Genomic DNA, 21,717 nt, shown 5'->3' with positions numbered 1-21,717 from the left:
TACCCTGTGATATTATTTTGCTTGCTTCCAAGGGGTGTGGGGGGCAAGGGGGAGGAAAAGAATTTTAAATTCATTTTTTAAAAAATGAATGTTGGGGGCAGCTAGGTGGTGCAGTGATAAAGCACCGGCCCTGGATTCAGGAGGACCTGAGTTTAAATGTGACTTCAGACCCTTGACACTTACTAGTTCTGTGACCCTGGACAAGTCACTTAACCCTCACTAACCCGCCAAAAATTTTTTTTAAACCTAAATAAATGCAAAAAAAAAAGTACCCAGTATCCTAATTCCAAATACTACTGTCTTCATCTGTACCTGTTTCCTCACGTATAAAAATGAGAGGATTGAACTAGAAATCTAAAGTCCTTTCCAGTTCTAAATGCTCCATGACCTTTATATACGTGAAAAATTCCATTCTTAGCAAAGAAAGTAATAAGATTATCTATTTGGCCTGGTTAATTTTTTTTGTAACTAATTGATTATGGATCTAGAAGGGTTATTAGGGTTGAAAGGATTAACAAAATAATTTAACCTATGGAGTTCAAGATTTTAACATTTTGAATCCCACTAGTAAATGGGGCAGCTAGATGGTGCAGTGGATACAGTGCTGGGCCTAAAGACAGGAAGACCAGAGTTCAAATTTAGCTTAGGACATGGTCTTGGGCAAGTCACTTAACCTGGTTTGCCTGTTTCCTCATCTGTAAAATGAGCTGGAGAAGGAAGTGGCAAACCTTTATCTAAGAAAACCCCAAATGGGGTCTGTTGGACATGACTGATCAGTTGATGGACATCAACTTTCTTTCCAGTTCTTTGCTACCACAAATTATATTATGAATATCTTGATTCATATGGGACTTTCTGTGTATGACAAGGAGACTTATGCCTAATAGTAGAATCCCTAGATCTAAGGGCATGGTAGCATAGCATGGTACAGAGTTATAAATCAGAAGTCAGAGGATGTGGGTTTGAATGCAGCCTTTTATTGCTGCCTCTGGGACTCTGGCCAAGTCATTTGGCCTTCACAGGCTTCAGTTTCTTATGATTAAATTAGCATTGGATGTCCCTTCCAGTGGATTCTATGATTCTTTCCTGTTTAAATCAAGAAAGATGGCTACGTGGGCAGCTAGGTGGCACCATGGTTAAAGTACTGGCCCTGGATTCAGGAGGACCTGAGTTCAAATCCAGCCTCAGACATTTGACATTTACTACCTGTGTGACCCTGGCCAAGTCACTTAACCCTCATTGCCCTGCCAAAAAAGAAAGAAAAAAGAAAGAAAGAAAGATGGCTACACTTACTAACTGATGCATTGGCGAGACTATTCAACAGAGAGATGTGTACTTCATCTGTAGTCAGTTCTGGCCCCCAGATTTTGGACTATATTTGGTCATATTAAAGTTTATATTTCTGACAGGAGCTAACCATCATCCATGATGTGGCACAATTCTCAGTTCATTGGCTGCTTGATTAGGGTATTCGGTTTTAGTATTCAATCTGGAGTCACAGTCTCTTGTCTCCCCACCAGAACTCTACAGGGATCTGACTGCCCTATACCAGTAAGACTGCCACTGTGGTAGGACTGTCTGTACAGACATCTGTAAAGGCCAACCCCTAACCCCCAACTAAATTTGTTCTAGTAGCAATTTTGGCTACTCAATAAACCTTGGGCAAAATTCCATCTCTCTGAGCTTGTTTCCGCATGTGTAAAATGAAGGGGTTAGACTAAAATTAGGGGTTCTTAACCTTTTTTTGGTCACATACCCCTTTAACAGTTTTGTAAAGTTTTATGGACCTCTTCATAGAATAATGTTTTGCTACCTACAACAAAAATTGAAAAAAATGTTAAATTACAGTTAGAGGGGGCAGCTAGGTGGCTCAGTGGATATAACACCAGCCCTGGATTCTGGAGGAGTTCAAATCCAGCCTCAGACACTTGACACTTACTAGCTGTGTGACCCTGGGCAAGTCACTTAACCCTCATTGCCCTACCCAAAAAAAAATAAAAAACAAACAAACAAAATTACAGTTAGAGGTTAGTGAAAATACAGATGTCAGCTTTGCTCCCATCCCGGCTCACAGAATTCCCGAAATCGACCAAAGACCCCAAATTAAGAACTCCTGGGATCTTTAAAGTATCTCCCGGATCTAAATCCTAGAATTCATTAATATTGGAACTGGAAGAAAACACAGAAATCATCTACTGAAATCCCTTCACTTCATAGATGTTCCATATGACCTATAGCGTAGTCAATGAGTATATTCTAAATGAATGAATGAATGTATTCTGCAACACCTTAAGCCTCAACTCTTACCTCTAAGTCTGCCCTGCTGGTTAAGAGAAATGATAATTTCTCTCATATTATAATAATGTTTAATATGATATAATGTTGATATACAACAATGATATAAACTTATATAATTATAATAGGATATAATATTAATAAACAGTATTATTATTATAGCCAGTTATTAAAATTGGGGAGACCTCAGCTTTTTTTTCTCTATCCTATTTCCTTTACCTATGGGGTGGATGGAAGATACAATTAACATTCTCCTCATTCTGGATATTGCTACTAGCTCAGGCTTGGGTGGGGGATGTGGATTCATTGTCTAGATTGCTCAAGGCTAGGGATGGTCTGAGTAGACGGATAATCTCTCAAGACTAACTTTCAGCCCCTCACTGGAGTGACCTCACTTCTCTTTGTCAAGTCCACCTCTCATTAATTGTTAACCAATTAGAGTTGATTGCCACCCTCAGGAACACATCTTCCAAAGGGCACATAAGACTTAAGCCCAATTACCTTTGGCATTCAAGAGTGCCGCTGGCCCTTTTATTAAAAATGCTAGCATTATGAATAAAATGATTAGCTTACCTAGAATGCTGCCTCTTGAGCTTTTTAAATGCCACACGGTTCTTTCGCCTTCCTGGGAATGTTTGGCTTGCCTTACCCTACTTGTTTTCCCTATCAAATTGCAGGAGTTAAAAGATGTCAACTTCCTGCAAATGCTGACCATGTACTTCATTTACTCACATTCATCCATGTTGTGTGTATTTGTTCTAGGCTTTGGTCAATGCCTTTAGAAATGTGTACAAGAGAGGGCACAAAGATAAGGCAGGCAAAGTTCAATAGCCTATCACCCAGCCCCTGTGTTTTCCACTGGGGGCAGGACAAAGAGTTCATCCTCTTCAGTGTACAAACCATTGCAGCCAAACATGGCAAGGGGAACATTCTGAAAAAGAATGTCCTCCCACTCCAGGAATGAAACACCTTAGGCCTCTCAGATGAAGCTGAGTAAACTAGGATTTGGGGGCCAGAAGAAGCAGGAAAGGCAAAGAGAGGGGAATTCCTGTGACTTGGAAATACCCGGCAGGCTCAGGGTTGCAATGAGGACACTACCTCAACTGTCTCTTCTGCTGCTTCTCCTAAGGGTAGTGTTCCAGCAGGAGGGACCATCTCGTGAGTCTAAGGGTAGTGACTCAGCAGGTGGGGTGGGTCAATGGGAAGAAGACAGGAGTAGAGAAGTGGTTCAGTCCTGCCTCCGCCTCCACCCTCACCCACCACCTCTTTTCCCTATAGAATACGAATTGGGAGAAAGAGGTCATGTTGTCCTTTAAACTTTCCTGCCTCTTTTGGTTTTCCTTATTCACCCTGGAACCTGTAGCTATCATCTGTTTCCTTCTCAACTCTGTCCTCCTAGCACTGCCCTAAATCATTTTAGTACCAATAATTTTAAATTAAATTTGTAAAGTGCTTTCACATATCTTATTTGATCCTGAAAAGGTTAAAAAAAAAAACTATGTGGTTTTACGTAATCATAAGATCATTGATTTGGAGTTAGAATGGACTTTATAGGCAATCTTTTCCTAGACTCTCTTTTTACAAATGAGGGAAGTGAGACTGAGAGAGATTAAGGCACTTGTCCAAGGTACACAATATTTTGGAAGAGTTATAACAGGGACTCCGGGTATACTGTCCTCTTTCCTTAGTTCCATCTTCTTTAGCCTCAAACTAGAATTTATGGCTTCCAGAAAGAGGTCATGGCCTCAACCTTTGTCCCAGTGGATTCCACCTGTCAACAGATGACATTTATATGCAGATTTCCCACTGGTGGGAAAATCCGAAGTGCTATTCAGATCTATTACTCTCAGTCCTCGGCTAAGTACCTGACTCAGTGTCTTTGTTATCTCCAGGATCTCATTCTCTTCGATTTCTCTTCATGGGGGCATCACATCCTGACTCTGGACTCCCTTCGTTTGTAGCCCTTGGCTATGTGGATGAGCACTTATTTGTGTACTATGATCATGAAAGCAGAAAGGCAAAACCCCGGGGCCCATGGTTTCAGAAAGAAGAAATAGATAAGTTTTGGATGAGACTTACACAAAGCCTGAAGGGATGGGATCACATGTTCATTGTCGATCTTTGGACCATAATGGACAATCACAACCAAGGTCAGGGTAAGTATTTGAAGTGCTTCTCAATGGCATAACTTTTCCTTTCAGTATTCTCAATACCAATTTGGAACTAGAGCAGGTAGATCTGGGACTAGGGGGAGAGGGAAAGGTACAGTTTACATCTCTCAATCAACAGAGTAGTCATAGTGATTAGCACACATTCTATTCTGACAGTCACATTATTGTATATAGAATGAATGAGTGAATAAGTATTAAGTCCTGTGATGCATCAGGCCCTATGCTAGGTGCTAGGCATATAAATATAAATCTAAGACAACCCCTGCCCCCCAAATAGCTTAAATAGGAGTGGTAGCAGAGGAGGAAGTTTTGTTCTGGGGAGATACAGAGATGGTGAGTTAAACCATAGGGTAGTCAGCTGCCATTCCCTTTACCAAAGCAAAGATAGTATCCATTAAATTACTGTTCCCAAAGCAAAAGGTAGAAAGAGATTGGTTGCTCTACCCAGGTGAATGGTTGGAATGGGGGTGAAATATGGTCTAGGGCTGGCTAGATATAGTGATTTAGGTGAGTTTGCATTCAATTCACATACCAAATAGGACCCCTCAGAAGGGAAGGAGGGGAAAGGAAGGGGTCCTGAGCTCTGGTCTAGAGATTGCTGTCCCAAATAGGGAAGGGTAGACAATGGAGAGGCAGAATCATAGAATATTAGAACCAGAAGGGGCCTTGAAGAACATAGAGTGGAGAATATAGTTGAGGAAACAGAACCAGAAAGCTGAAATAACTTGTCTAGGATCACATGAGTTAATGGAAGAACTTTGTCTTCCAAGTTATCAGTTACTCTATGTTACCACTAGATTGACTCTGAAAATATTCCTCTTTCAAAGAATTACCCACACAATCCAATCAAAATTTAAGTAAAAGTTTTTATTATTTGGCATACAGAGATATGGCCAGGAGTAGAAGTCTAAGCTTCAACTTCTAAAAAATAAATAAATAAATAGACTTCAACTCCTAGGGAGGTACAGGAGGTACAGTCAGCACATAGAGGTATGCCTGGGAGAAGAAGTCTAAAACTTCAACTCCCCAAACAAAGGAGAAGGTGATAGTTTTATAGAGGTGAGAAAGGGGGTGGGAGAAGAGACTTAAGACTGAAAAGTTATAGCAGTTTGAAAATGATGATGTTAGCTATTATTTATAAATAATAAAAATTCCACATTTCTAACTTGAAATTATTGTCATTACCTGGTCCTAATCACATAGTAAATATGACTGGCTCCTAACTAAGCCCATGCTGTAAATTCAAGGCACCCAGCTTTCTGGGTGTCCCTGCCATACCTGCTTTATTATTTGTTTGACTAACCACTACCTGGTTAATTAACTGCTTTGCTTTTCCAGGGAAAGAGTAATTTCTAACTGATCCCAGCAAGCTGATCAACAGTATTTCCCCATGGTCAGAGTTTCCCCCTCAGGGCCAGAGCATCCCTAACTGGACCCAGGCCTACCAGGCTGCTACTATACTCTATATACTCTTAAGTATGTCAAGAAGAGCGTATAATGTTTTTATCTTTTCCTCTTTCCTTTAAGGAATATGCTGGTAACTGAACCACGAGTCTTATTCCTGAAGTCCAATTGTCTTTGAAACCTCCATCTTCTAGGCAACCAAAAAGGGTAGAATTTATAATTAATTATAAAATGGTGCATGCAGAGAATGTACACTTGCACAGTTCTGAAAATAATATAAGGAAATAACATGAGAAACAACATAAAGCTTTTTATTAGCCCTAAGAGGAATGTAGCAAAAAAAAACAAAAAAAAAAAAACAGGATAGGAGTTAGAGTTCAGCTGTAAGTTTTCTCATTCTCCCACCTCAGGGCCTTCCTCTTCAATTTTGCATAGGAGAGTTAGGAAATTGAGAATGAAAGCTTTGGATTGTTTATGCTGAAAAGGGGGGAAAAAGGGGGAAAAGCACAAACTAAAGTCTTTCCTGCTTCTACACTCTCTCTCAATAAGATTTCCCATATTAAATGAAGACAATACTCTTTTAGCCCACCATTATTAAGACATTTGTTTTGAATTGGTTTACAATAGTGATTATGTTATATTGATACTCACTTTTCCTCATCACCAAGCTAGAGGATTCCTGTGCAATATTGATACCTAATGTGAATGTGTAATTTCTATCCTTGGAATATGTTATCTGTTTGTGATGTTCAACCAGAGATGAAACCTATAAACCTTACTTCATTGGCACCATGACCTTACCAAACCTGTTAGGCGTGATATCCCTCAAGATATGTGTGTACGTGTGTATGTGTGTGTGTATGTATGCATGTATGTATGTATGTGTGTGTATATATATATATATATAAATATATATCACACATATGATATAAAGTCTTTGAGGTTTAGAGAAACATTATAACCCTTCAGCTTTGATAACTAATCTGGGATTGGGGGTTGTCAGGGTCTCACATACTACAGATAATCCTTGGCTGTGAGCTCCTGGTGGAAGAAAACAGAACCAGAAGTTTCTGGAAATATGGTTATGATGGTCAAGACTATATCATCTTCCATCCAGAGACAATGAACTGGACAGCAGTTCAGCCTGAAGCCCAGGCCACAAAGAAGGAATGGGAGATGATCAAGATCCGAGCAAAGCAACATAGAGCCTACCTAGAAAGGGACTGCCCTGAGCAGCTACAGAGATTCTTAGAAACTGGAAGTGAAATCCTGAATAAGAAAGGTATGATGCTGACAAAATTCCTCCCATGTACTCTGTGTGTGTGTATGTGTGTGTCTTTCTATCTCTGGTTTTTTCTCTCTCTGTCTCTCAGATATGTATGTATATGTGTATGTGTATGCATGTATACATGTATGTGTATGCATGTATACATGTATGATCTGCTGTTAAGGTTAGTATATTTGTGTGTTTGAAGCCAATCTATCTTTCTCTATGATCCCAGTCATTGGGATGAGGTGAACTGAAAGCTTCAACCTCCCTGAAAATGAATTGAGAGAGGCTCCTTACCTTTTTTTACCTACACTTTCAGTGCCCCCATTGGTGAAAGTGACCAGACACATCAATCATGAAGGTGTTATCACTCTGAGATGCCAAGCTCACAACTTCTCCCCAGTGAACATCAAACTGAGCTGGTTATGGGATGGGAAGCAACTGAACCAAGGAATTGAACTTGGGGACATCCAACCCAGTGGGGATGGAACCTTCCAGATCTGGATAGCTGTGGATGTTCCCCCAGGAGAAGAACAGAGATATGCCTGCCAAGTAGAGCACCCAGGACTAGACCAGCCCCTTATTATGACCTGGGGTATGGACAAGAATGAGGAATGCAGAGAAAAGGGATTTTTTCATATGGGGAAAAGAGGTTGTCTGGGTTGTAGGACCCAGAAGAATTCTGGGGACTATGTTTTGATGGGAGGGGGCTGGTGGAATTATAGACCCCTAACCTCCCTATCCATTTCAGAGTATTGTCCACTGTCTGTCACCCTGGCTATTGGGATCACCATTGGGATCATTGTTAGCATTATCATTACCACTGTAGGAGTCATCTTCTGGAAGAAGAGGAAGGTGTGTCAAGTAAGTAGGAAAAATGAAAGTGATTTTTCCTTATCTGATTATAGTAGCCTCTAGGACATACTGAGTTATTTGGTATTGTTAAATGGTTCAACATCAGAAATGGGCGTGGTTTTATCAATGGAAATGGGATTAAATAAAATGCATTACTATCAACTTTGCTCCTATACCCTAAGGACCATGGGGACTTTCCATCTAATTTGCAGCTAAAACCTCCGATATGTCCCACTCTACTAAAATGTGAGCTCCTCAAAAACAGGGATCACTGCTTTGTTTTTCTTTTTCTATCCCCAGCACTTAGCACATGCTTTGCACAAAGTGCACACAATTTGCACAAAATAAATACTTTTCAATTAACCTCTCGACTCCTGTCCAAGGGGCTCCTTACCCCTTGGCCTAAGCATCTTATTCCTTTACTTGTCCCTTGTAAGGGGGCTAAAATTCTAGCTAGTCTGTCTAAAATATCTAATGAGTGGTTGCCAATAAATTATAAGCTTTAGCAAGAGTTAGACTTTTAAGCATTTATTAAGGAGAATAAGAATTTGGTAAAGAAAGAGAGAAAGGCATAGATTCATCTATCTAATAAAGGGAGAGCACATTTCTCACTCCACTCTCCACCAGAGTCCTGACGAAAGAGAACAAGAGAGCCAGCCTTGCCCCCTCTTCCTTCCACAAGCAAACGTCACTTCCTGACGCTAAAGAAAAGCCACATGTCCTTGCCCTCAAAGGCCTTCTCCTCATGGTGGAGCTTTCCTACAGTAAGTCTCCAGCAGGGGACCTCATTCCAATTGTTACAGTCCCCACTTTGTTTCTTCAAGAAACGGGGTGTTTCCTTGATGAAACAGTAAAAAATAACAGAATATAATACCACATGCTAACTAACAATATGTTAATAACAATATATAAAAGGGAGAGAGGAAAGTTTTGTCCAGAGGGGCGGTCCCTCATGAACTGGCACTTTGACATTGGCCTGCAAAGGGAGGACCTCTGCAGAGAGTACATTTTTCAGATGGTGTATATAATAACAGAAGGGGAAAAAAAGAAAAACAACAAAACAAAACTGTTCATTTAAAGTCTCTGAAAGTCTTTTCTCAGATGATTCTTGAGGTGTCCTCTGGGTGTAGTCATGGAATGGAAGTCTTTTCAGGGGTTGGTGTGTGGATACTGGTAATCAGCCAGGAAACATTCCTACAAAATTGAGCTTAATACATTTGGGGGGGGGGGCAATGAGGGTTAAGTGACTTGCCCAGGGTCACACAGCTAGTAAGTGTCACATGTGTGAGGCTGGATTTGAACTCAGGTCCTCCTTAATCCAGGGCCAGTGCTTTATCCACTGCACCACCTAGCTGCCCCCATTTAATACAATTTTAAAATAGCTTTGTCAATAATCAAATCAAACAATGAGAGTTCTCAAAAGCATGTCTAAGGGAATTCAGAATCTTAGTTGTTATACATGAAACATATAATAAAACAAAAATTAAAACATTCTCTAAAACTTAATATTACTATAGTCCCCCCTTGTGGAGGGTAAGCTGAATCTGGATGGGGACACACACTCCTCCATCATCTTTGCCCAGGAAAGAGAAGGAAAACATGTTTCCACCAGAATTGAAATGTGGAGATGGTCTTTGAGGCTGGATAATCCAAAACAGGAACATTAGGTTAAAATTAAGGGAAGTATTAACTGTAAATCTCATTTCCCTATCCCTCATCATAATACTTCTTATCTTCACAGGAGGACTAATCAAGAACTATATCCTAGCTAAAGGTAAGTGAATAAGACATATAAAGGAACACAAGGAAAGATGTCACATACCACTTTTTTTTTTTCTGAATGTACCTCAGAACTTATTCCACTGAGGGGATAGGGAAATTATCAATCAGGAAGTATTTATTGATACCTGAATATCCACTATATAATAATAATAACAACAACAACAAATAACAGTTAATATTTATATAGTGCTTACTATATGCCAGGTACTTTCATTTGATCCTCACAACAATTCTGTGAAATATGTCATATTATTATCACCATTTTACAGATGAGGAAAACTGAGGCTAACAGGAGTTAAGTAATTTGCCCAGGCTCATGCAACTAGTAAGTTTCTTAGGCTAGATTTGAACTCAGGTCTTCCTAACTCCAAACCCTCTGCTCTATCTACCCCATACTACCTAACTACCCTATCAATGGTTTGGGGCAGGAACTGTTGAGAGGAAAGGTCCAGGATAATATTCAAAATAAATTTTTCAAGTCTAACAAGGTTCTTTTCCCCATGTCTCCTAATTCACTTCCTCAGGTAGCTCATTTTCTCTTATGCATTATCACCTCCATGATGATGTCAGGTTTATATCTTTATCCTTGACCACTGAAATGCCTCCATGCTTATTCCAATATGACCTTAGATTCAAGATGTCCAACATTTCTCTTACTGACTCTCCTTTTTCTCTCCATGGCACCAATATTTTTACAGTCATTCAGGCTCACTAACTGGAATCATCTTTGACATCTCACTCTCCTTTATCTCAACTATCCAGTTTGTCACCTAGTCCTATTATTTTTTCTTTCTAATATCTCTAAGCTTAAAATTTTCCTCTCCATTCCCACTGCCAAGACCAGGTTCTTATCACCATGTGTCCAGATTACTTCAGTAATCTCCTAACTTCCTTAATTCCAGTCTCACTAGAAACCGTCCCACATGCCACCAGATTAATTTTCCAAAACCATCACTCTACCATATTTAAGAGAGCTGCTAGGGGGGCAGCTGGGTGGTGCAGTGGATAAAGCACCGGCCCTGGATTCAGGAGTACCTGAGTTCAAATCCGGCCTCAGACACTTGACACTTACTAGCTGTATGATGACCCTAGGCAAGTCACTTAACCCCATTGCCCCTCAAAAAAAAAAAAAAAAAGAGAGAGAGCGAGCTGCTATGTAGACCTAGAGTGATTGTAGGAGGAAGGAAAGAGGAGGGTATCATGATAGTAAAAGTAATATATGAGGTGTCTCAATTCTCTTTCCGTGCTGCATTTCTTTTCAGTAAACTGACCCAGCTAGAGGAGAAATAGTAAGAGTCAGACATTCTGCTGATCCTCAGTTGCCAGTTTTCCTTCTATATTCCCAGTGGAAAGAGTCCTGGAAGGTGACATCCATGCTATGCACCCATCACCACCATCTTTTCACCTTCTACACTACCTGTGGACATCAAAGGCTCTAGACTGAGTGTCAGACTCTCTTCTGAACAATATTAGACTTCATATTATCCCTCAATGGTAGGTATCTGAAGATACAATTAGGATGCTGATTAAGGTTAAACCTGAAGACTGAAGTTATTATGATAAAGAGATTAACAGAGTCTTTTTCACAGGGTTTCTGAACCTTGATAAGAGTTGCTATAGTGTTCAGTCACAAACATTAAGTTCCTGGGGAATTTATTCAATGGCAAAAGAGAATGCTCATTAATCAACCTTCATAAATGACTCCCAGTTATTTCTACTATTCATTTAGATTTCTTTCCCTCAGGCACTCTCTATTCCAGTCAAATTGGCCAGCTAACAAAATTTTTAAAAAGAGGGGAAGAGGGGCAGCTAGGTGGCACAGTGGATAGAGCACCGGCCCTGGAGTCAGGAGGACTTGAGTTCAAATCCGGCCTCAGACACTTAACACTTACTAGCTGTGTGACCCTGGGCAAGTCACTAAACCCCAATTGCCTCGCAAAAAAAAAAAAAAAAAGAGGGCAAATTGGACAGCTAAATGTACATAGCATCATATTTGCTTTTACAAAGGTTGTGCCCCCATATCTAGAAAGCACTCCCTCATCCCTTCTGCATCAAACAAGTCCCTAACATCAAACAAAGCACAGTTCAGATGCCACCTCATATATAAAACCCTTTCCTGATTTGCCTAATTGTATAATATTCTCTCCCTCTTGAGATGATTTTGTATATGCTTTGCATTTATTTATGTGTATATATCTTCTATACATCTAGTAGAATGTAAACTCCTTGAGGGCAGACTGTATTTTGGTTTTGTCTTTGTATAGTGCCTTGCACACAGCAGCCACTTAATGTTTGTTGAAGTTCAGTTAACCCATACTGGTCATTTGCAATGGACATTTCCTCTTTGTGATTAAGTTTATGTGGAAGCCTAAAATTTTTATATGAAGGTTGTATAGTGGACATATAATTAGGAAAAAATTAACTGTTTGCACTTTCAAATGTTAGTAACTTGAATTGTTCTCTGGTCTTTAACATCATATCATTAGACAAACCTAAAAAAATAAAATAGAGAAACCTACAAATTCTTACTATTAAATTCTGGATTTTCTAGATTCCATTCATGCTAGGGGTTTCTACCATTCCGTTTATCTCCTGATGGCCTAGAAGCAGGACTAGAAAAGAATATGAATACAGGGAGAAGTACCTAGAAAGGGCTGTAAACTTGTTGTTGTTTTGTTTTGCTTTGTTTTTTTGCAGGCAATGGGGGTTAAGTGACTTGCCCAGGGTCACACAGCTAGTAAGTGTCAAGTGTCTGAGACCGGATTTGAACTCAGGTACTCCTGACTCCAGGGCCAGTGCTTTAACCACTGCACCATCTAGCTGCCCCGGCTATAAACTTTTAAAAGAGGTTTTAATTTGTGCCAAGCTGTGATTTATCTCAAGTGTATATGATTCAAACGTAATTTGAGCCCTGGAATTTCTTATAATTGCAATAAAGAATTGTGCACTTCTGATCATATGTAGCATACAATGCAATATAATAGAAAGAGTGGAATAGCAGAAAAAAGGAAGAAAGGTTATGAACCCAGATATGTAATCTTAGAAAATGAACTTGCTCACTCCCATACCCCTTTTTCTTTTTATTCTTTTGTGTGTGTGTGTGTGTGTGTGAGGCAATTGGGGTTAAGTGACTTGCCCAGGGTCACACAGCTAGTAAGTGTTAAGTGTCTGAGACCAGATTTGAACTCAGGTACTCCTGACTCCAGGGCCAGTACTCTATCCACTGCGCCATCTAGCTGCCCCTCTTTTTATTCTTGATTACTGTTAGTAGAACATAAACCCTAGACCAAAATCAAAGGGAAACATGGATAGAAGCTGTAGAGGTTTAGGTTCATTGAAGTTCCCTATATTATCATCATTCCCTACCACCACCACCACAATTCAAATATGCATTTCCTGTAATGAGTTTAAGGTATAATATAAAAGTCCTACCTGTCTAGTTAAATCCCAAAAATCTTCTGAAAAGCACATTTGTAATTTTGAGAAAGTTACATTTCAAAGGAAACAAGAAAGTCTTTAGAAGATAGTCTGTTGATAGTACCAACTTTGTACTTACCCCCTTTAAATTTCACTTATAGGTAGGGTTCTCCAGAGAATGACTTCCCCAGATTCAGGGGGCTCTGTGGTATTACACTCTTAACATTATAACTTACAAACCTCCACTGATACATTTGTTTTCAACAATCAGCTAGGGGATAGAATTAGGACAAAGCAAAGGCCTTTACCTAAATAGCCTGGTAAGAGCTAGAAATTATCTCCCCTATTAACCTGAGGTGCACCCTCCTATAAGGAGAGCAGCAGTGAGAATAGGTAAACACAGACAATCTGTATGTCCAAGGCAACTCACAACTCAATTACTAAGAGCCCCAGTTCTTTTCCCATGTTATCTATATATTTCTCTTCCTTAATGCAGCTTATATACTAGACACATCACCCTGCTAAATTCCCTGAACCTGATCCTCTCCACAGCTCAACTTCACTCTGCATCTGTATTTTGGGGGCTTACTCTCTTTGCCATGATGTTTCCTACTGGGCATGTTCTACTCCAAGATACCACTGAGACAGCTAGGGGCACAGTGGATATAGTGCTAGGGCTGAAATTTGAAAGATCTATATTCAAATCTGGCCCTAGACACTTGCTGTGTAACTTATATTCTTCGTGTGTAAAATAGGAATGATGATACCATCTACCGTTCAAGGCTGTTAGGAAGATCAAATGAGATGATACTTGTAAAAGCACTTAGCATAGTGCACAGTAGATACTAAATGTTGTTTTGTTGGGGTTTTATCCCTCTAGCATGGGGTAAAAGAAAGAGACATCTTCTTCTCCACTGCTGAAGTCTTAGGATACAAGGATAAAGAGGTATTCCCTATTGAGAGGGAAAAATAAATATCAGGTGGATAACAGCTAAGAACCTTATTATACACCCTTTTCAAGCCTAGAAGAATCTTGCTAGAGTATAAATTTTTAGTAGTTAAGAACCTGAATAGAATTGTGGAAAGGTTAGAAATTATAGATCTCTGGGGGGGGGGGGGGCAGCTAAGTGGCACAGTGGATAAAGCACTGGCCTTGGATTCAAGAGGACCTGAGTTCAAATCCAGCCTCAGACACTTGACACTTGACACTTAACTAGCTGTGTGACCCTGGGCAAGACACCTAACCCTCATTGCCTTGCAAAAAAGAAAAAAAAAGAAATTACAGATCTCTGAAGATTAAGAAATAGGCTATATATACTACTCAGCTATACAAAGCATCTTTACAAAAATTCACTACGCACTAGGGCATAAAATAGGAACAAATTTAGAAAAAACAAATACTAACTATATCAGTTTACTAAGTATATCACAATAAAAATATATGATCAAAAGAGTATATGAATAATTAATAATACTTGGGAATTATAAAGCTCTTTAAATTTTGCAACTCTTACAAGGTATCTCATTTATATTTACAAGGTAGGTACAATTACTATCCCTAATTTATAGCTAAGGAAACTGAGGCAGACAAAGATTAAATGACTTGCCCAGGTTCATACAACTAGTAAATGTAATCCTGGATTTGAACTGAGGACTTCTTCATTCCAGGTCTAGCATTCTATCCATTGCACCAGCTAGCAAATTTAAAGGGAAGCCAATTATTTCATTAAATAAAATGACAATATTGAAGCAACATAAATTGTTTTAGAAGCAGTCAAAGCAAGCGTCCTTATGGAGAAAGTCTTATCCCTAAACATTTTTATCAAAAAAGACAATGTTTTTTTAAATTATATGTCACAGGGCAGCTAGGTGGCACAGTGGATAAAGCACTGGCCCTGGATTCAGGAGGACCTGAGTTCAAAGCTGGCCTCAGACACTTGACACTTAACCCCCATTGCCTTGCTCCCCAAAAAATATATATTATGTCACAAACTAGCCAAACACAAAATAGAAATTCTGAAAATCAGATTAAAAAAAAATCCCACTACTTTGGATAACCAAAACCAGAAGTCAGTTTAAAATATATATATATATATATATATATATATAATCAGAAAAAATGTACTTGACATATAAAACATTATTATAACAATGAATATTTACAAAAATATAAAATGCCCAGAATAAAGAAGCAAAAAGAATCTAAACAATCCAAATGAGACAGACAAATAATCCAAATTAGAGTGAGACAGACAGACAGAGAATTGAACAAGTCATAAACTCCCAAAGGAAAAATTACTTACCCAGGATGAGTTGGATTTATAAATGAATTTTATCAAACATTATACCAAAAATTCCAACATTACATAAAGTATTTCCAAAAAATAGTAAAAGGAAGATTTCAGGAAATAAATGGGGGTATAACACTGAAACAAAGGAGAGATAAAGCATAGGGGAAAACAATTGCAGACCAGAGGTTTTTTTCTTTTTTTTCGGGTCAATGAGGGTTAAGTGACTTGCTCAGAGTCACACAGTTAGTTAAGTGTCAAGTGTCTGAGACCTGATTTGAACTCAGGTCCTCCTGAATCCAGGGCTGGTGCTTTATCCACTACGCCGCTGAGCTGCCCCCAGACTAGTTTCTTAAACTTTTTTTGTCATGAACCCCATTGGCAGTATGCTGAAACCTATGGTTCCTTTCTCAATGTTTGTAAAGGCATAAAATACATATGATTTCAAAGAAAACCACTCACATTGATATCATTATGAACAAAAATTAAAGTACAATGTATTCCAGGTTAAGAATCCCTCCCATGCACCAATATCTAATAAATACTGGTGCATAAATATCCAAGAGTATGATGCAGCATAACAGATGATACAACATGACAACCAATGAATCTATACCAAGAATGTAGGGTTGGTTCAATATTAGGAAAACTATAAACAAAATAGCCCATTTTAAAATACACATTCACTTCCAAATTTATATTAACAAATGAAGTTTATAAAATACATACAAACATTTGAAGATAGTAATTTTATTACTGCACTTATGTGGAGTCTAGACTTGTGATTTCATTGGTTCAGGGAATTCTTTGTAAGAGAATACATCCTTAACTTAACAGGACATTTCCATAAGATCAAGGATAAAACAAGGATATCTATTGTTACTATTATTTATAGCTACCTATAACAATAATACAGGAAAAAATGAACACGAGCAAAACAGAAACATTTTTTGCAATAACATTTTATTTAGAAAATTCTACATCTCTACAACCTAACTAAAAAGCGAAACAATATCTTCCAGTCAAGTAGCAAGATAAACTCATAAATCATACTTTCTGCAAATTGCAAATAAAACTAAGCAGATAGAAAAATCCATTTCAAATACATAAAATGTGAATCCACCTGCACAAATAGAACTATGTGGCTACAACTAAGCAGTTTACAGAAATAAAGACAAAAAAATCAGGAATTTTAAACAAAAAAATGGCACTGGCTAAAAAGCAGAATACAACTCCATCATTGTTTCCCTGTACCTAACTGATAGAACATGCTTTATAAACATTTGAATCTTTTTTGTTACTTTCTTAACCTGGAAAATGTTTGGACTACAAGGCAATGGCTTAACTCTTCCAATTACAGCTTTATGATTTTACTATGTGTTGATGCCATCCTAAACACCCACAGAAATTTCATCATTAATTTGAATCTTCTTGACCTAGTAAGCTAGGAAGGTTAACACACCAAAATCTGGGCTCTTCTAATGTAAAAGAAAGTCGGCTTCTAATATTTCTAAAAAGGAAGAACAATGAAAAAATCCAAATGACGGTGTTCCGAGAAAGAAACATTACATTTTTTAAAATGCTGTCATTAGTGCTGATATCTTAGGTAATCATCCTTTGGCTTCAGAGTTTCAAGTTCCTTTTGTGTTTTTAAATCCTAGAGGAACCGTATTACAAATTGCCCCAGTAATCTGCAATCTTCAATTGCATATTAGAATGCAGTGATAACTTGAAACTAGCTGCCGACGTTAGTCACAAGTAGCTTTAATAGGAATTCAAGATTGTCAGACCCAAGTCAAGGCTAAAACATCTGAAATTCTTTCTACCTTAAGCACTTAGTTAATTTGCTTGTAATTACCAGTACCTAACACTATCGAACAAAAACACCTTTTTGACCCGTGGTGAAAAGCTGAAATTTCCAAAATAAAATGCCACAAAACATCTCGTTAAGCAGATGCCAAGGTAATACTAAACTGTGGTTATACCTAAGGTAACCAGACCATGCTTTAAGCATCAAGATCCTAAGTAGGCCAAGATAATTTGGGTTTTTCCCCAAGTGCTAAGCAGCTCTCCGTAGGATTCTGAGTGTGGCTCTTAAAAGAGCCTTTGGGGGTTTCTTGAAAGAATTTGACGGCGAACTTACTTCTTCTTGGGCAACACCTTCTTGGGTTTAACAGCCTTTGACTTGGCAACCTTAGCCTTAGGCTTCATTGCCTTAGCCTTGGCTGGACTCTTGACCACTTTCTTAGGCTTGGCGGCTTTGTTGGTCTTGGGACTCTTGGCTGTTTTCTTAGCTCCCACCGCCGCTGGCTTCTTTGCTTTTTTTGGAGTTTTCACGCCCTTGACAGTTACCGACCCTGGAGACTTCTTCGGCTTCTTAGCAGCAGGCTTCTTAGCCTTAACCTTCGGCGACTTTTTGGCCTTGCTTCTGGTTTCGCCTGGAGACACTTTCTTGTTAAGCCTAAAAGAACCGGAAGCGCCCGTGCCTTTGGTCTGCACCAAAGTGCCTTTGCTCACCAGGCTCTTAAGGCCTAACTTGATGCGGCTGTTGTTCTTCTCCACGTCGTAGCCGCTGGCAGCAAGGATCTTCTTGAGAGCCGCGAGGGAGACCCCATTACGTTCAGTGGACGCGGCCACTGCGTTAGTTATGAGCTCTGATACAGGGGGACCTACTGCCTTAGGGCGTCCTCCTTTCTTCGCCTTTTTCGCTGGTGCTTTCTCTGCAGGAGCTGGAACCGGCGCAGTGGCTGGAGCAGCGCTGGGCTCAGCAGAAGCGGCAGGTGCCGTTTCAGACATATCTGACAACGTGGACGAAAGCAAAGGTTGGAAACCAGACGTACACGAACTAGAAAGGAACGGCCTCCACCAGGGCTATATATAGGGCGGGGCTGCGCTGTGATTGGTGCGTTGCTTAGCCCGCCATGTGGGCCCAGTAGTCTCTGTTCTGGCTTCTAAATTGTGTTTGTTACACATCAAAAAAAGCTGAAACTCAAAATATTCCTTGCGCCAAATCGCCCAGTTTTTGTCGATAATCATCCCTGGCCTCTCAGGCTTTACGTATTTTTGCTGTTGTTAATAAATATAAAATATTATACCCAAAGCTTTCAAAAATACTTGCAAGTTTGAGCAAAATTCAATGGCAAGAAACCAAAGTTGCTCTTTTCATTATAAATTTAAAACGAATAGTTAAAGGGAAAAGGGTTGTGACCTTTTAGAAATGGTTCTTCATGTGCCTGGCCTCTGATTTATCTAAAAAACAAATTATCTGCATTCAGAGTTTTGCTAAAATTCTCTCTGTAGATGAGGGAAGTAACACAGACTCCTTAGGGGGCAGCTCTTGGACCTAGAGGAAACTTTAAGTGTTCCTAGTAATTAACATTAAGTTCCCACGAATCTTTTGGTTTTTTAAAGCATTAATTCACTTAGCCCAAAAAATCATTTCATCTTTTAAGTTGTATTCCTTGCAATTACACTACTTTTTTTCATTCAATCTGTAAGGGGACCTTTTCTTATGAAGGACTTTAGACCCTAAACTGAGATCTTAACAAAGTCAAAATCAACATAATTAGTTGATTTGTGTATTTGGGAGCAAAAAAACACTCAGTTCATCCTATTTAAAAATTAAGTAGAGAGATAATTGTGGAGATTGTCTTTCTGACTACAAGTCCAGTGTTCTATCTACTGAGCTACCTAACACCCTTGGGAGATGATAATGAACAGCAAAGAGAAGGCAGAGCCGCTCAGAATTGCTGTTTTCTCAAACACAGAGGGATGAGCTTTCAACTGGAAAGATAGAGCCCCCCCCAAAAAAAGGATAATAGGGGGTTAATACCCTGGATAAGTGAGAGTAAGCAAACACCTAGCTACTATTTGATGATTTTCAGTGACCTGGCCCAGATGAATTATACCGTAGGGCAGTGATTCTCAAAGTGAAGTCCAGGGTCCAGGAGACCTTTTGGGGGGCATTGTGAGGTCAAAATTACTTTTGTAATACTAAAACTTTTTTGCATTTTCTACTCTCCTATATACTGATTTTCATATTTATACAATGAAATCTTCAAATGGCTACATAACCTGTGAATTAAAAGATTTAGCTGCAAACATGAAGACTGAGTTAATAATTCCTATGTAGAATTGTACTTGTGCCTTACAAATGGAAGAATCAACGGATACCACAGGACTTGCAGTTTTACTTTCATTTGTCCCACATCAGCATATCTTCTTTTATGTGAATGCTTGGAAACACACAAGGTGTGATGAAATATTCTCACTATTGAATGTCTTTTTAAAATCTCATATTTTATCCTATAACAACTGTGTTAATATTTGCATATAGTAAAAAAAGCACTAAGGTACAACTGTTGATGCTTCTAGCATGAATCCAGCAAATGGCATCATATTCTCATCATATTCTTCACCACCAAGTACTCAAAGCAACAAGTGAATAAAAAACAAACAAATGAATGAATGAATAAATAACTAAATAAATACATGAATGAATGGATGAATAAATGAGTGAATAAATGTGGAAAAAATTTAAAATGCCAGTTTTGTTTAAGAATGCACTTAATGAGGGGCAGCTAAGTGGTAAAGTGGATAAAGAACTGGCCCCAGATTCAGGAGGACCTGAGTTCAAATCCAGCCTCAGACACTTGACACTTACTAGCTGTGTGACCCTAGGCAAGTAACTTAACCCCCATTGCCCCTCAAAAAAAAAATGCACTTAATGAAGCAATAAAAAGCATTCATTTTATTAAATCCCAGCCCTTGAGTACAGGTCTTTTAAACATTCTGTATGTGTTGAAGTGGAAAGTATTTATAATGCATTTCCTCAGTAGTTGTTTTGAGGAAAAGCAGTTGTGTGAGTTGCAAGCTGAACTTGCTTTTTTCATGGAAAATTTTTACTTGAAAGAATGCTTGAGAAGCAAACTATAGTTACAAGTACTGGAATATTTGACATGTATTTTTCTCAATACTCCACATGACCAATGCATGATGTTACAAAATCAAGCTAGCATTAAAAAAACAAAAAGATCTGCTCAAAGTGCAAGATGGATTTCATCAATGGATTTTAAGTATGAAAACTTCATTGATACAGGTTCAGAGCCCACATTGTAACTAACTTTTTCTTTTTAAGTGAGGCAATTGGGGTGAAGTGACTTGCCCAGGGTCACACAGCTAGTAAGTATTAAGGGTCTGAGGCCAGATTTGAACTCAGGTACTACTGATTCTAGAGCCGGTGCTCTATCCCCTGCACCACCTAGCTGTCCCATAACTAACTTTTAAGAATCTACACTTGTCAGGGGCAGCTAGGTGGCGCAGTGAATAGAGCACCGGCCCTGGAGTCAGGAGGACCTGAGTTCAAATCTGACCTCAGACCCTTGAAACTAACTAGCTGTGTGACCCTGGGCAAGTCACTTAACCCCAATTGCCTCACCAAAAAATAAAAATAAAAGAATCAAATTGTGGTATACTATCAAAGAATATACATAATTATATTAAAAAGCTATTTAAGGGGGCAATTGGGTGGCACAGTAGATAAAGCTCCAGCCCTCGATTCAGGAGGACCTGAGTTCAAATCCGGCCTCAGACACTTGACACTTACTAGCTATGTGAACTTGGACAAGTCACTTAACGCTCATTGTCCTGCAAAAAAAAAAAAAAAGGCTGTTAAAATACTCTTCTTTTTTTCAACTACATATCTCTGAGGCATGATGCCTTTTATAAGAGCAGGCCTGGTAGTCGTGAAGTCATTCTAACAGTCTTCCCCTTAGAGAAAAATACTGACAATAATATTTTTCAAAGATTAATACAGCTGTGTGGCCCAACTAATATTTTGTCTACTGCCAGCTCGTTTTCTTTCTCTGATAACAAATCCCCAAAACAATATTTTGCCTAGATCCCTGATGTGACCCTACCTTCAGAAGGACACTTTGGAGAACAACCTCCCCTCCACCAGGAACACACAATCCTGCAGGAGCACTCCACTTCCTGCTGAATGGAAGGGTCCTCAAGAATTTTTAAGAGTATAAAAGGCGTCTGAGATCACAAAGTTTAAGAACTGCCCAATGTTGTTGATGATTATCATCAATAGTAGATGACCAAGTTTCCCCAGACAAGATGATCACATTTCCCATTTGATTAAGTCCTTTTAAAAATTTAGTCTAAAGCCTATGATCGATTGATTGATTGATTCAATAGAAATTTGTTTTTACCTGGTTAAAATTTTACAGCT

At 38.9% G+C, this 21,717-nt stretch overlaps 2 protein-coding genes across 5 annotated transcripts; one reads left to right on the top strand and one right to left on the bottom strand.

Annotated features, from left to right (window-relative positions):
• Nucleotides 1–3,193: 3,193 nt before the first annotated feature.
• On the top strand, nucleotides 3,194–21,454 carry HFE (homeostatic iron regulator). Of its 4 annotated transcripts, XM_044000659.1 has the most exons (8): nucleotides 3,194–3,453; nucleotides 4,188–4,451; nucleotides 6,874–7,152; nucleotides 7,460–7,735; nucleotides 7,892–7,999; nucleotides 8,449–8,451; nucleotides 9,737–9,769; nucleotides 13,747–14,234. In XM_044000659.1, exons 1-8 carry the CDS (start codon nucleotides 3,279–3,281, stop codon nucleotides 13,947–13,949), a joined length of 1,341 nt encoding a protein of 446 aa, XP_043856594.1. In that variant the 5' UTR covers nucleotides 3,194–3,278; the 3' UTR covers nucleotides 13,950–14,234. The 4 variants fall into 4 exon arrangements, with proteins under 4 accessions (XP_043856594.1, XP_043856592.1, XP_043856593.1 ...); XM_044000657.1 differs by lacking the exons at nucleotides 8,449–8,451; nucleotides 13,747–14,234 and adding an exon at nucleotides 21,382–21,454 and having other exon boundaries at nucleotides 7,892–8,004; XM_044000658.1 differs by lacking the exons at nucleotides 8,449–8,451; nucleotides 13,747–14,234 and adding an exon at nucleotides 11,040–12,313 and having other exon boundaries at nucleotides 6,988–7,152; nucleotides 7,892–8,004.
• On the bottom strand, nucleotides 17,622–18,281 carry LOC122753316 (histone H1.4-like). Its single transcript, XM_044000675.1, has one exon. It carries the CDS (start codon nucleotides 18,276–18,278, stop codon nucleotides 17,622–17,624), a length of 657 nt encoding a protein of 218 aa, XP_043856610.1. The 5' UTR covers nucleotides 18,279–18,281.
• Nucleotides 21,455–21,717: the final 263 nt, after the last annotated feature.

This window comes from Dromiciops gliroides, chromosome 4 (assembly GCF_019393635.1).
Source record: "Dromiciops gliroides isolate mDroGli1 chromosome 4, mDroGli1.pri, whole genome shotgun sequence".
Lineage (NCBI taxonomy): Eukaryota > Metazoa > Chordata > Mammalia > Microbiotheria > Microbiotheriidae > Dromiciops > Dromiciops gliroides.
Note: the sequence above shows the minus strand (reverse complement) of the source record. Positions and strands in the feature narration are given on the sequence as shown.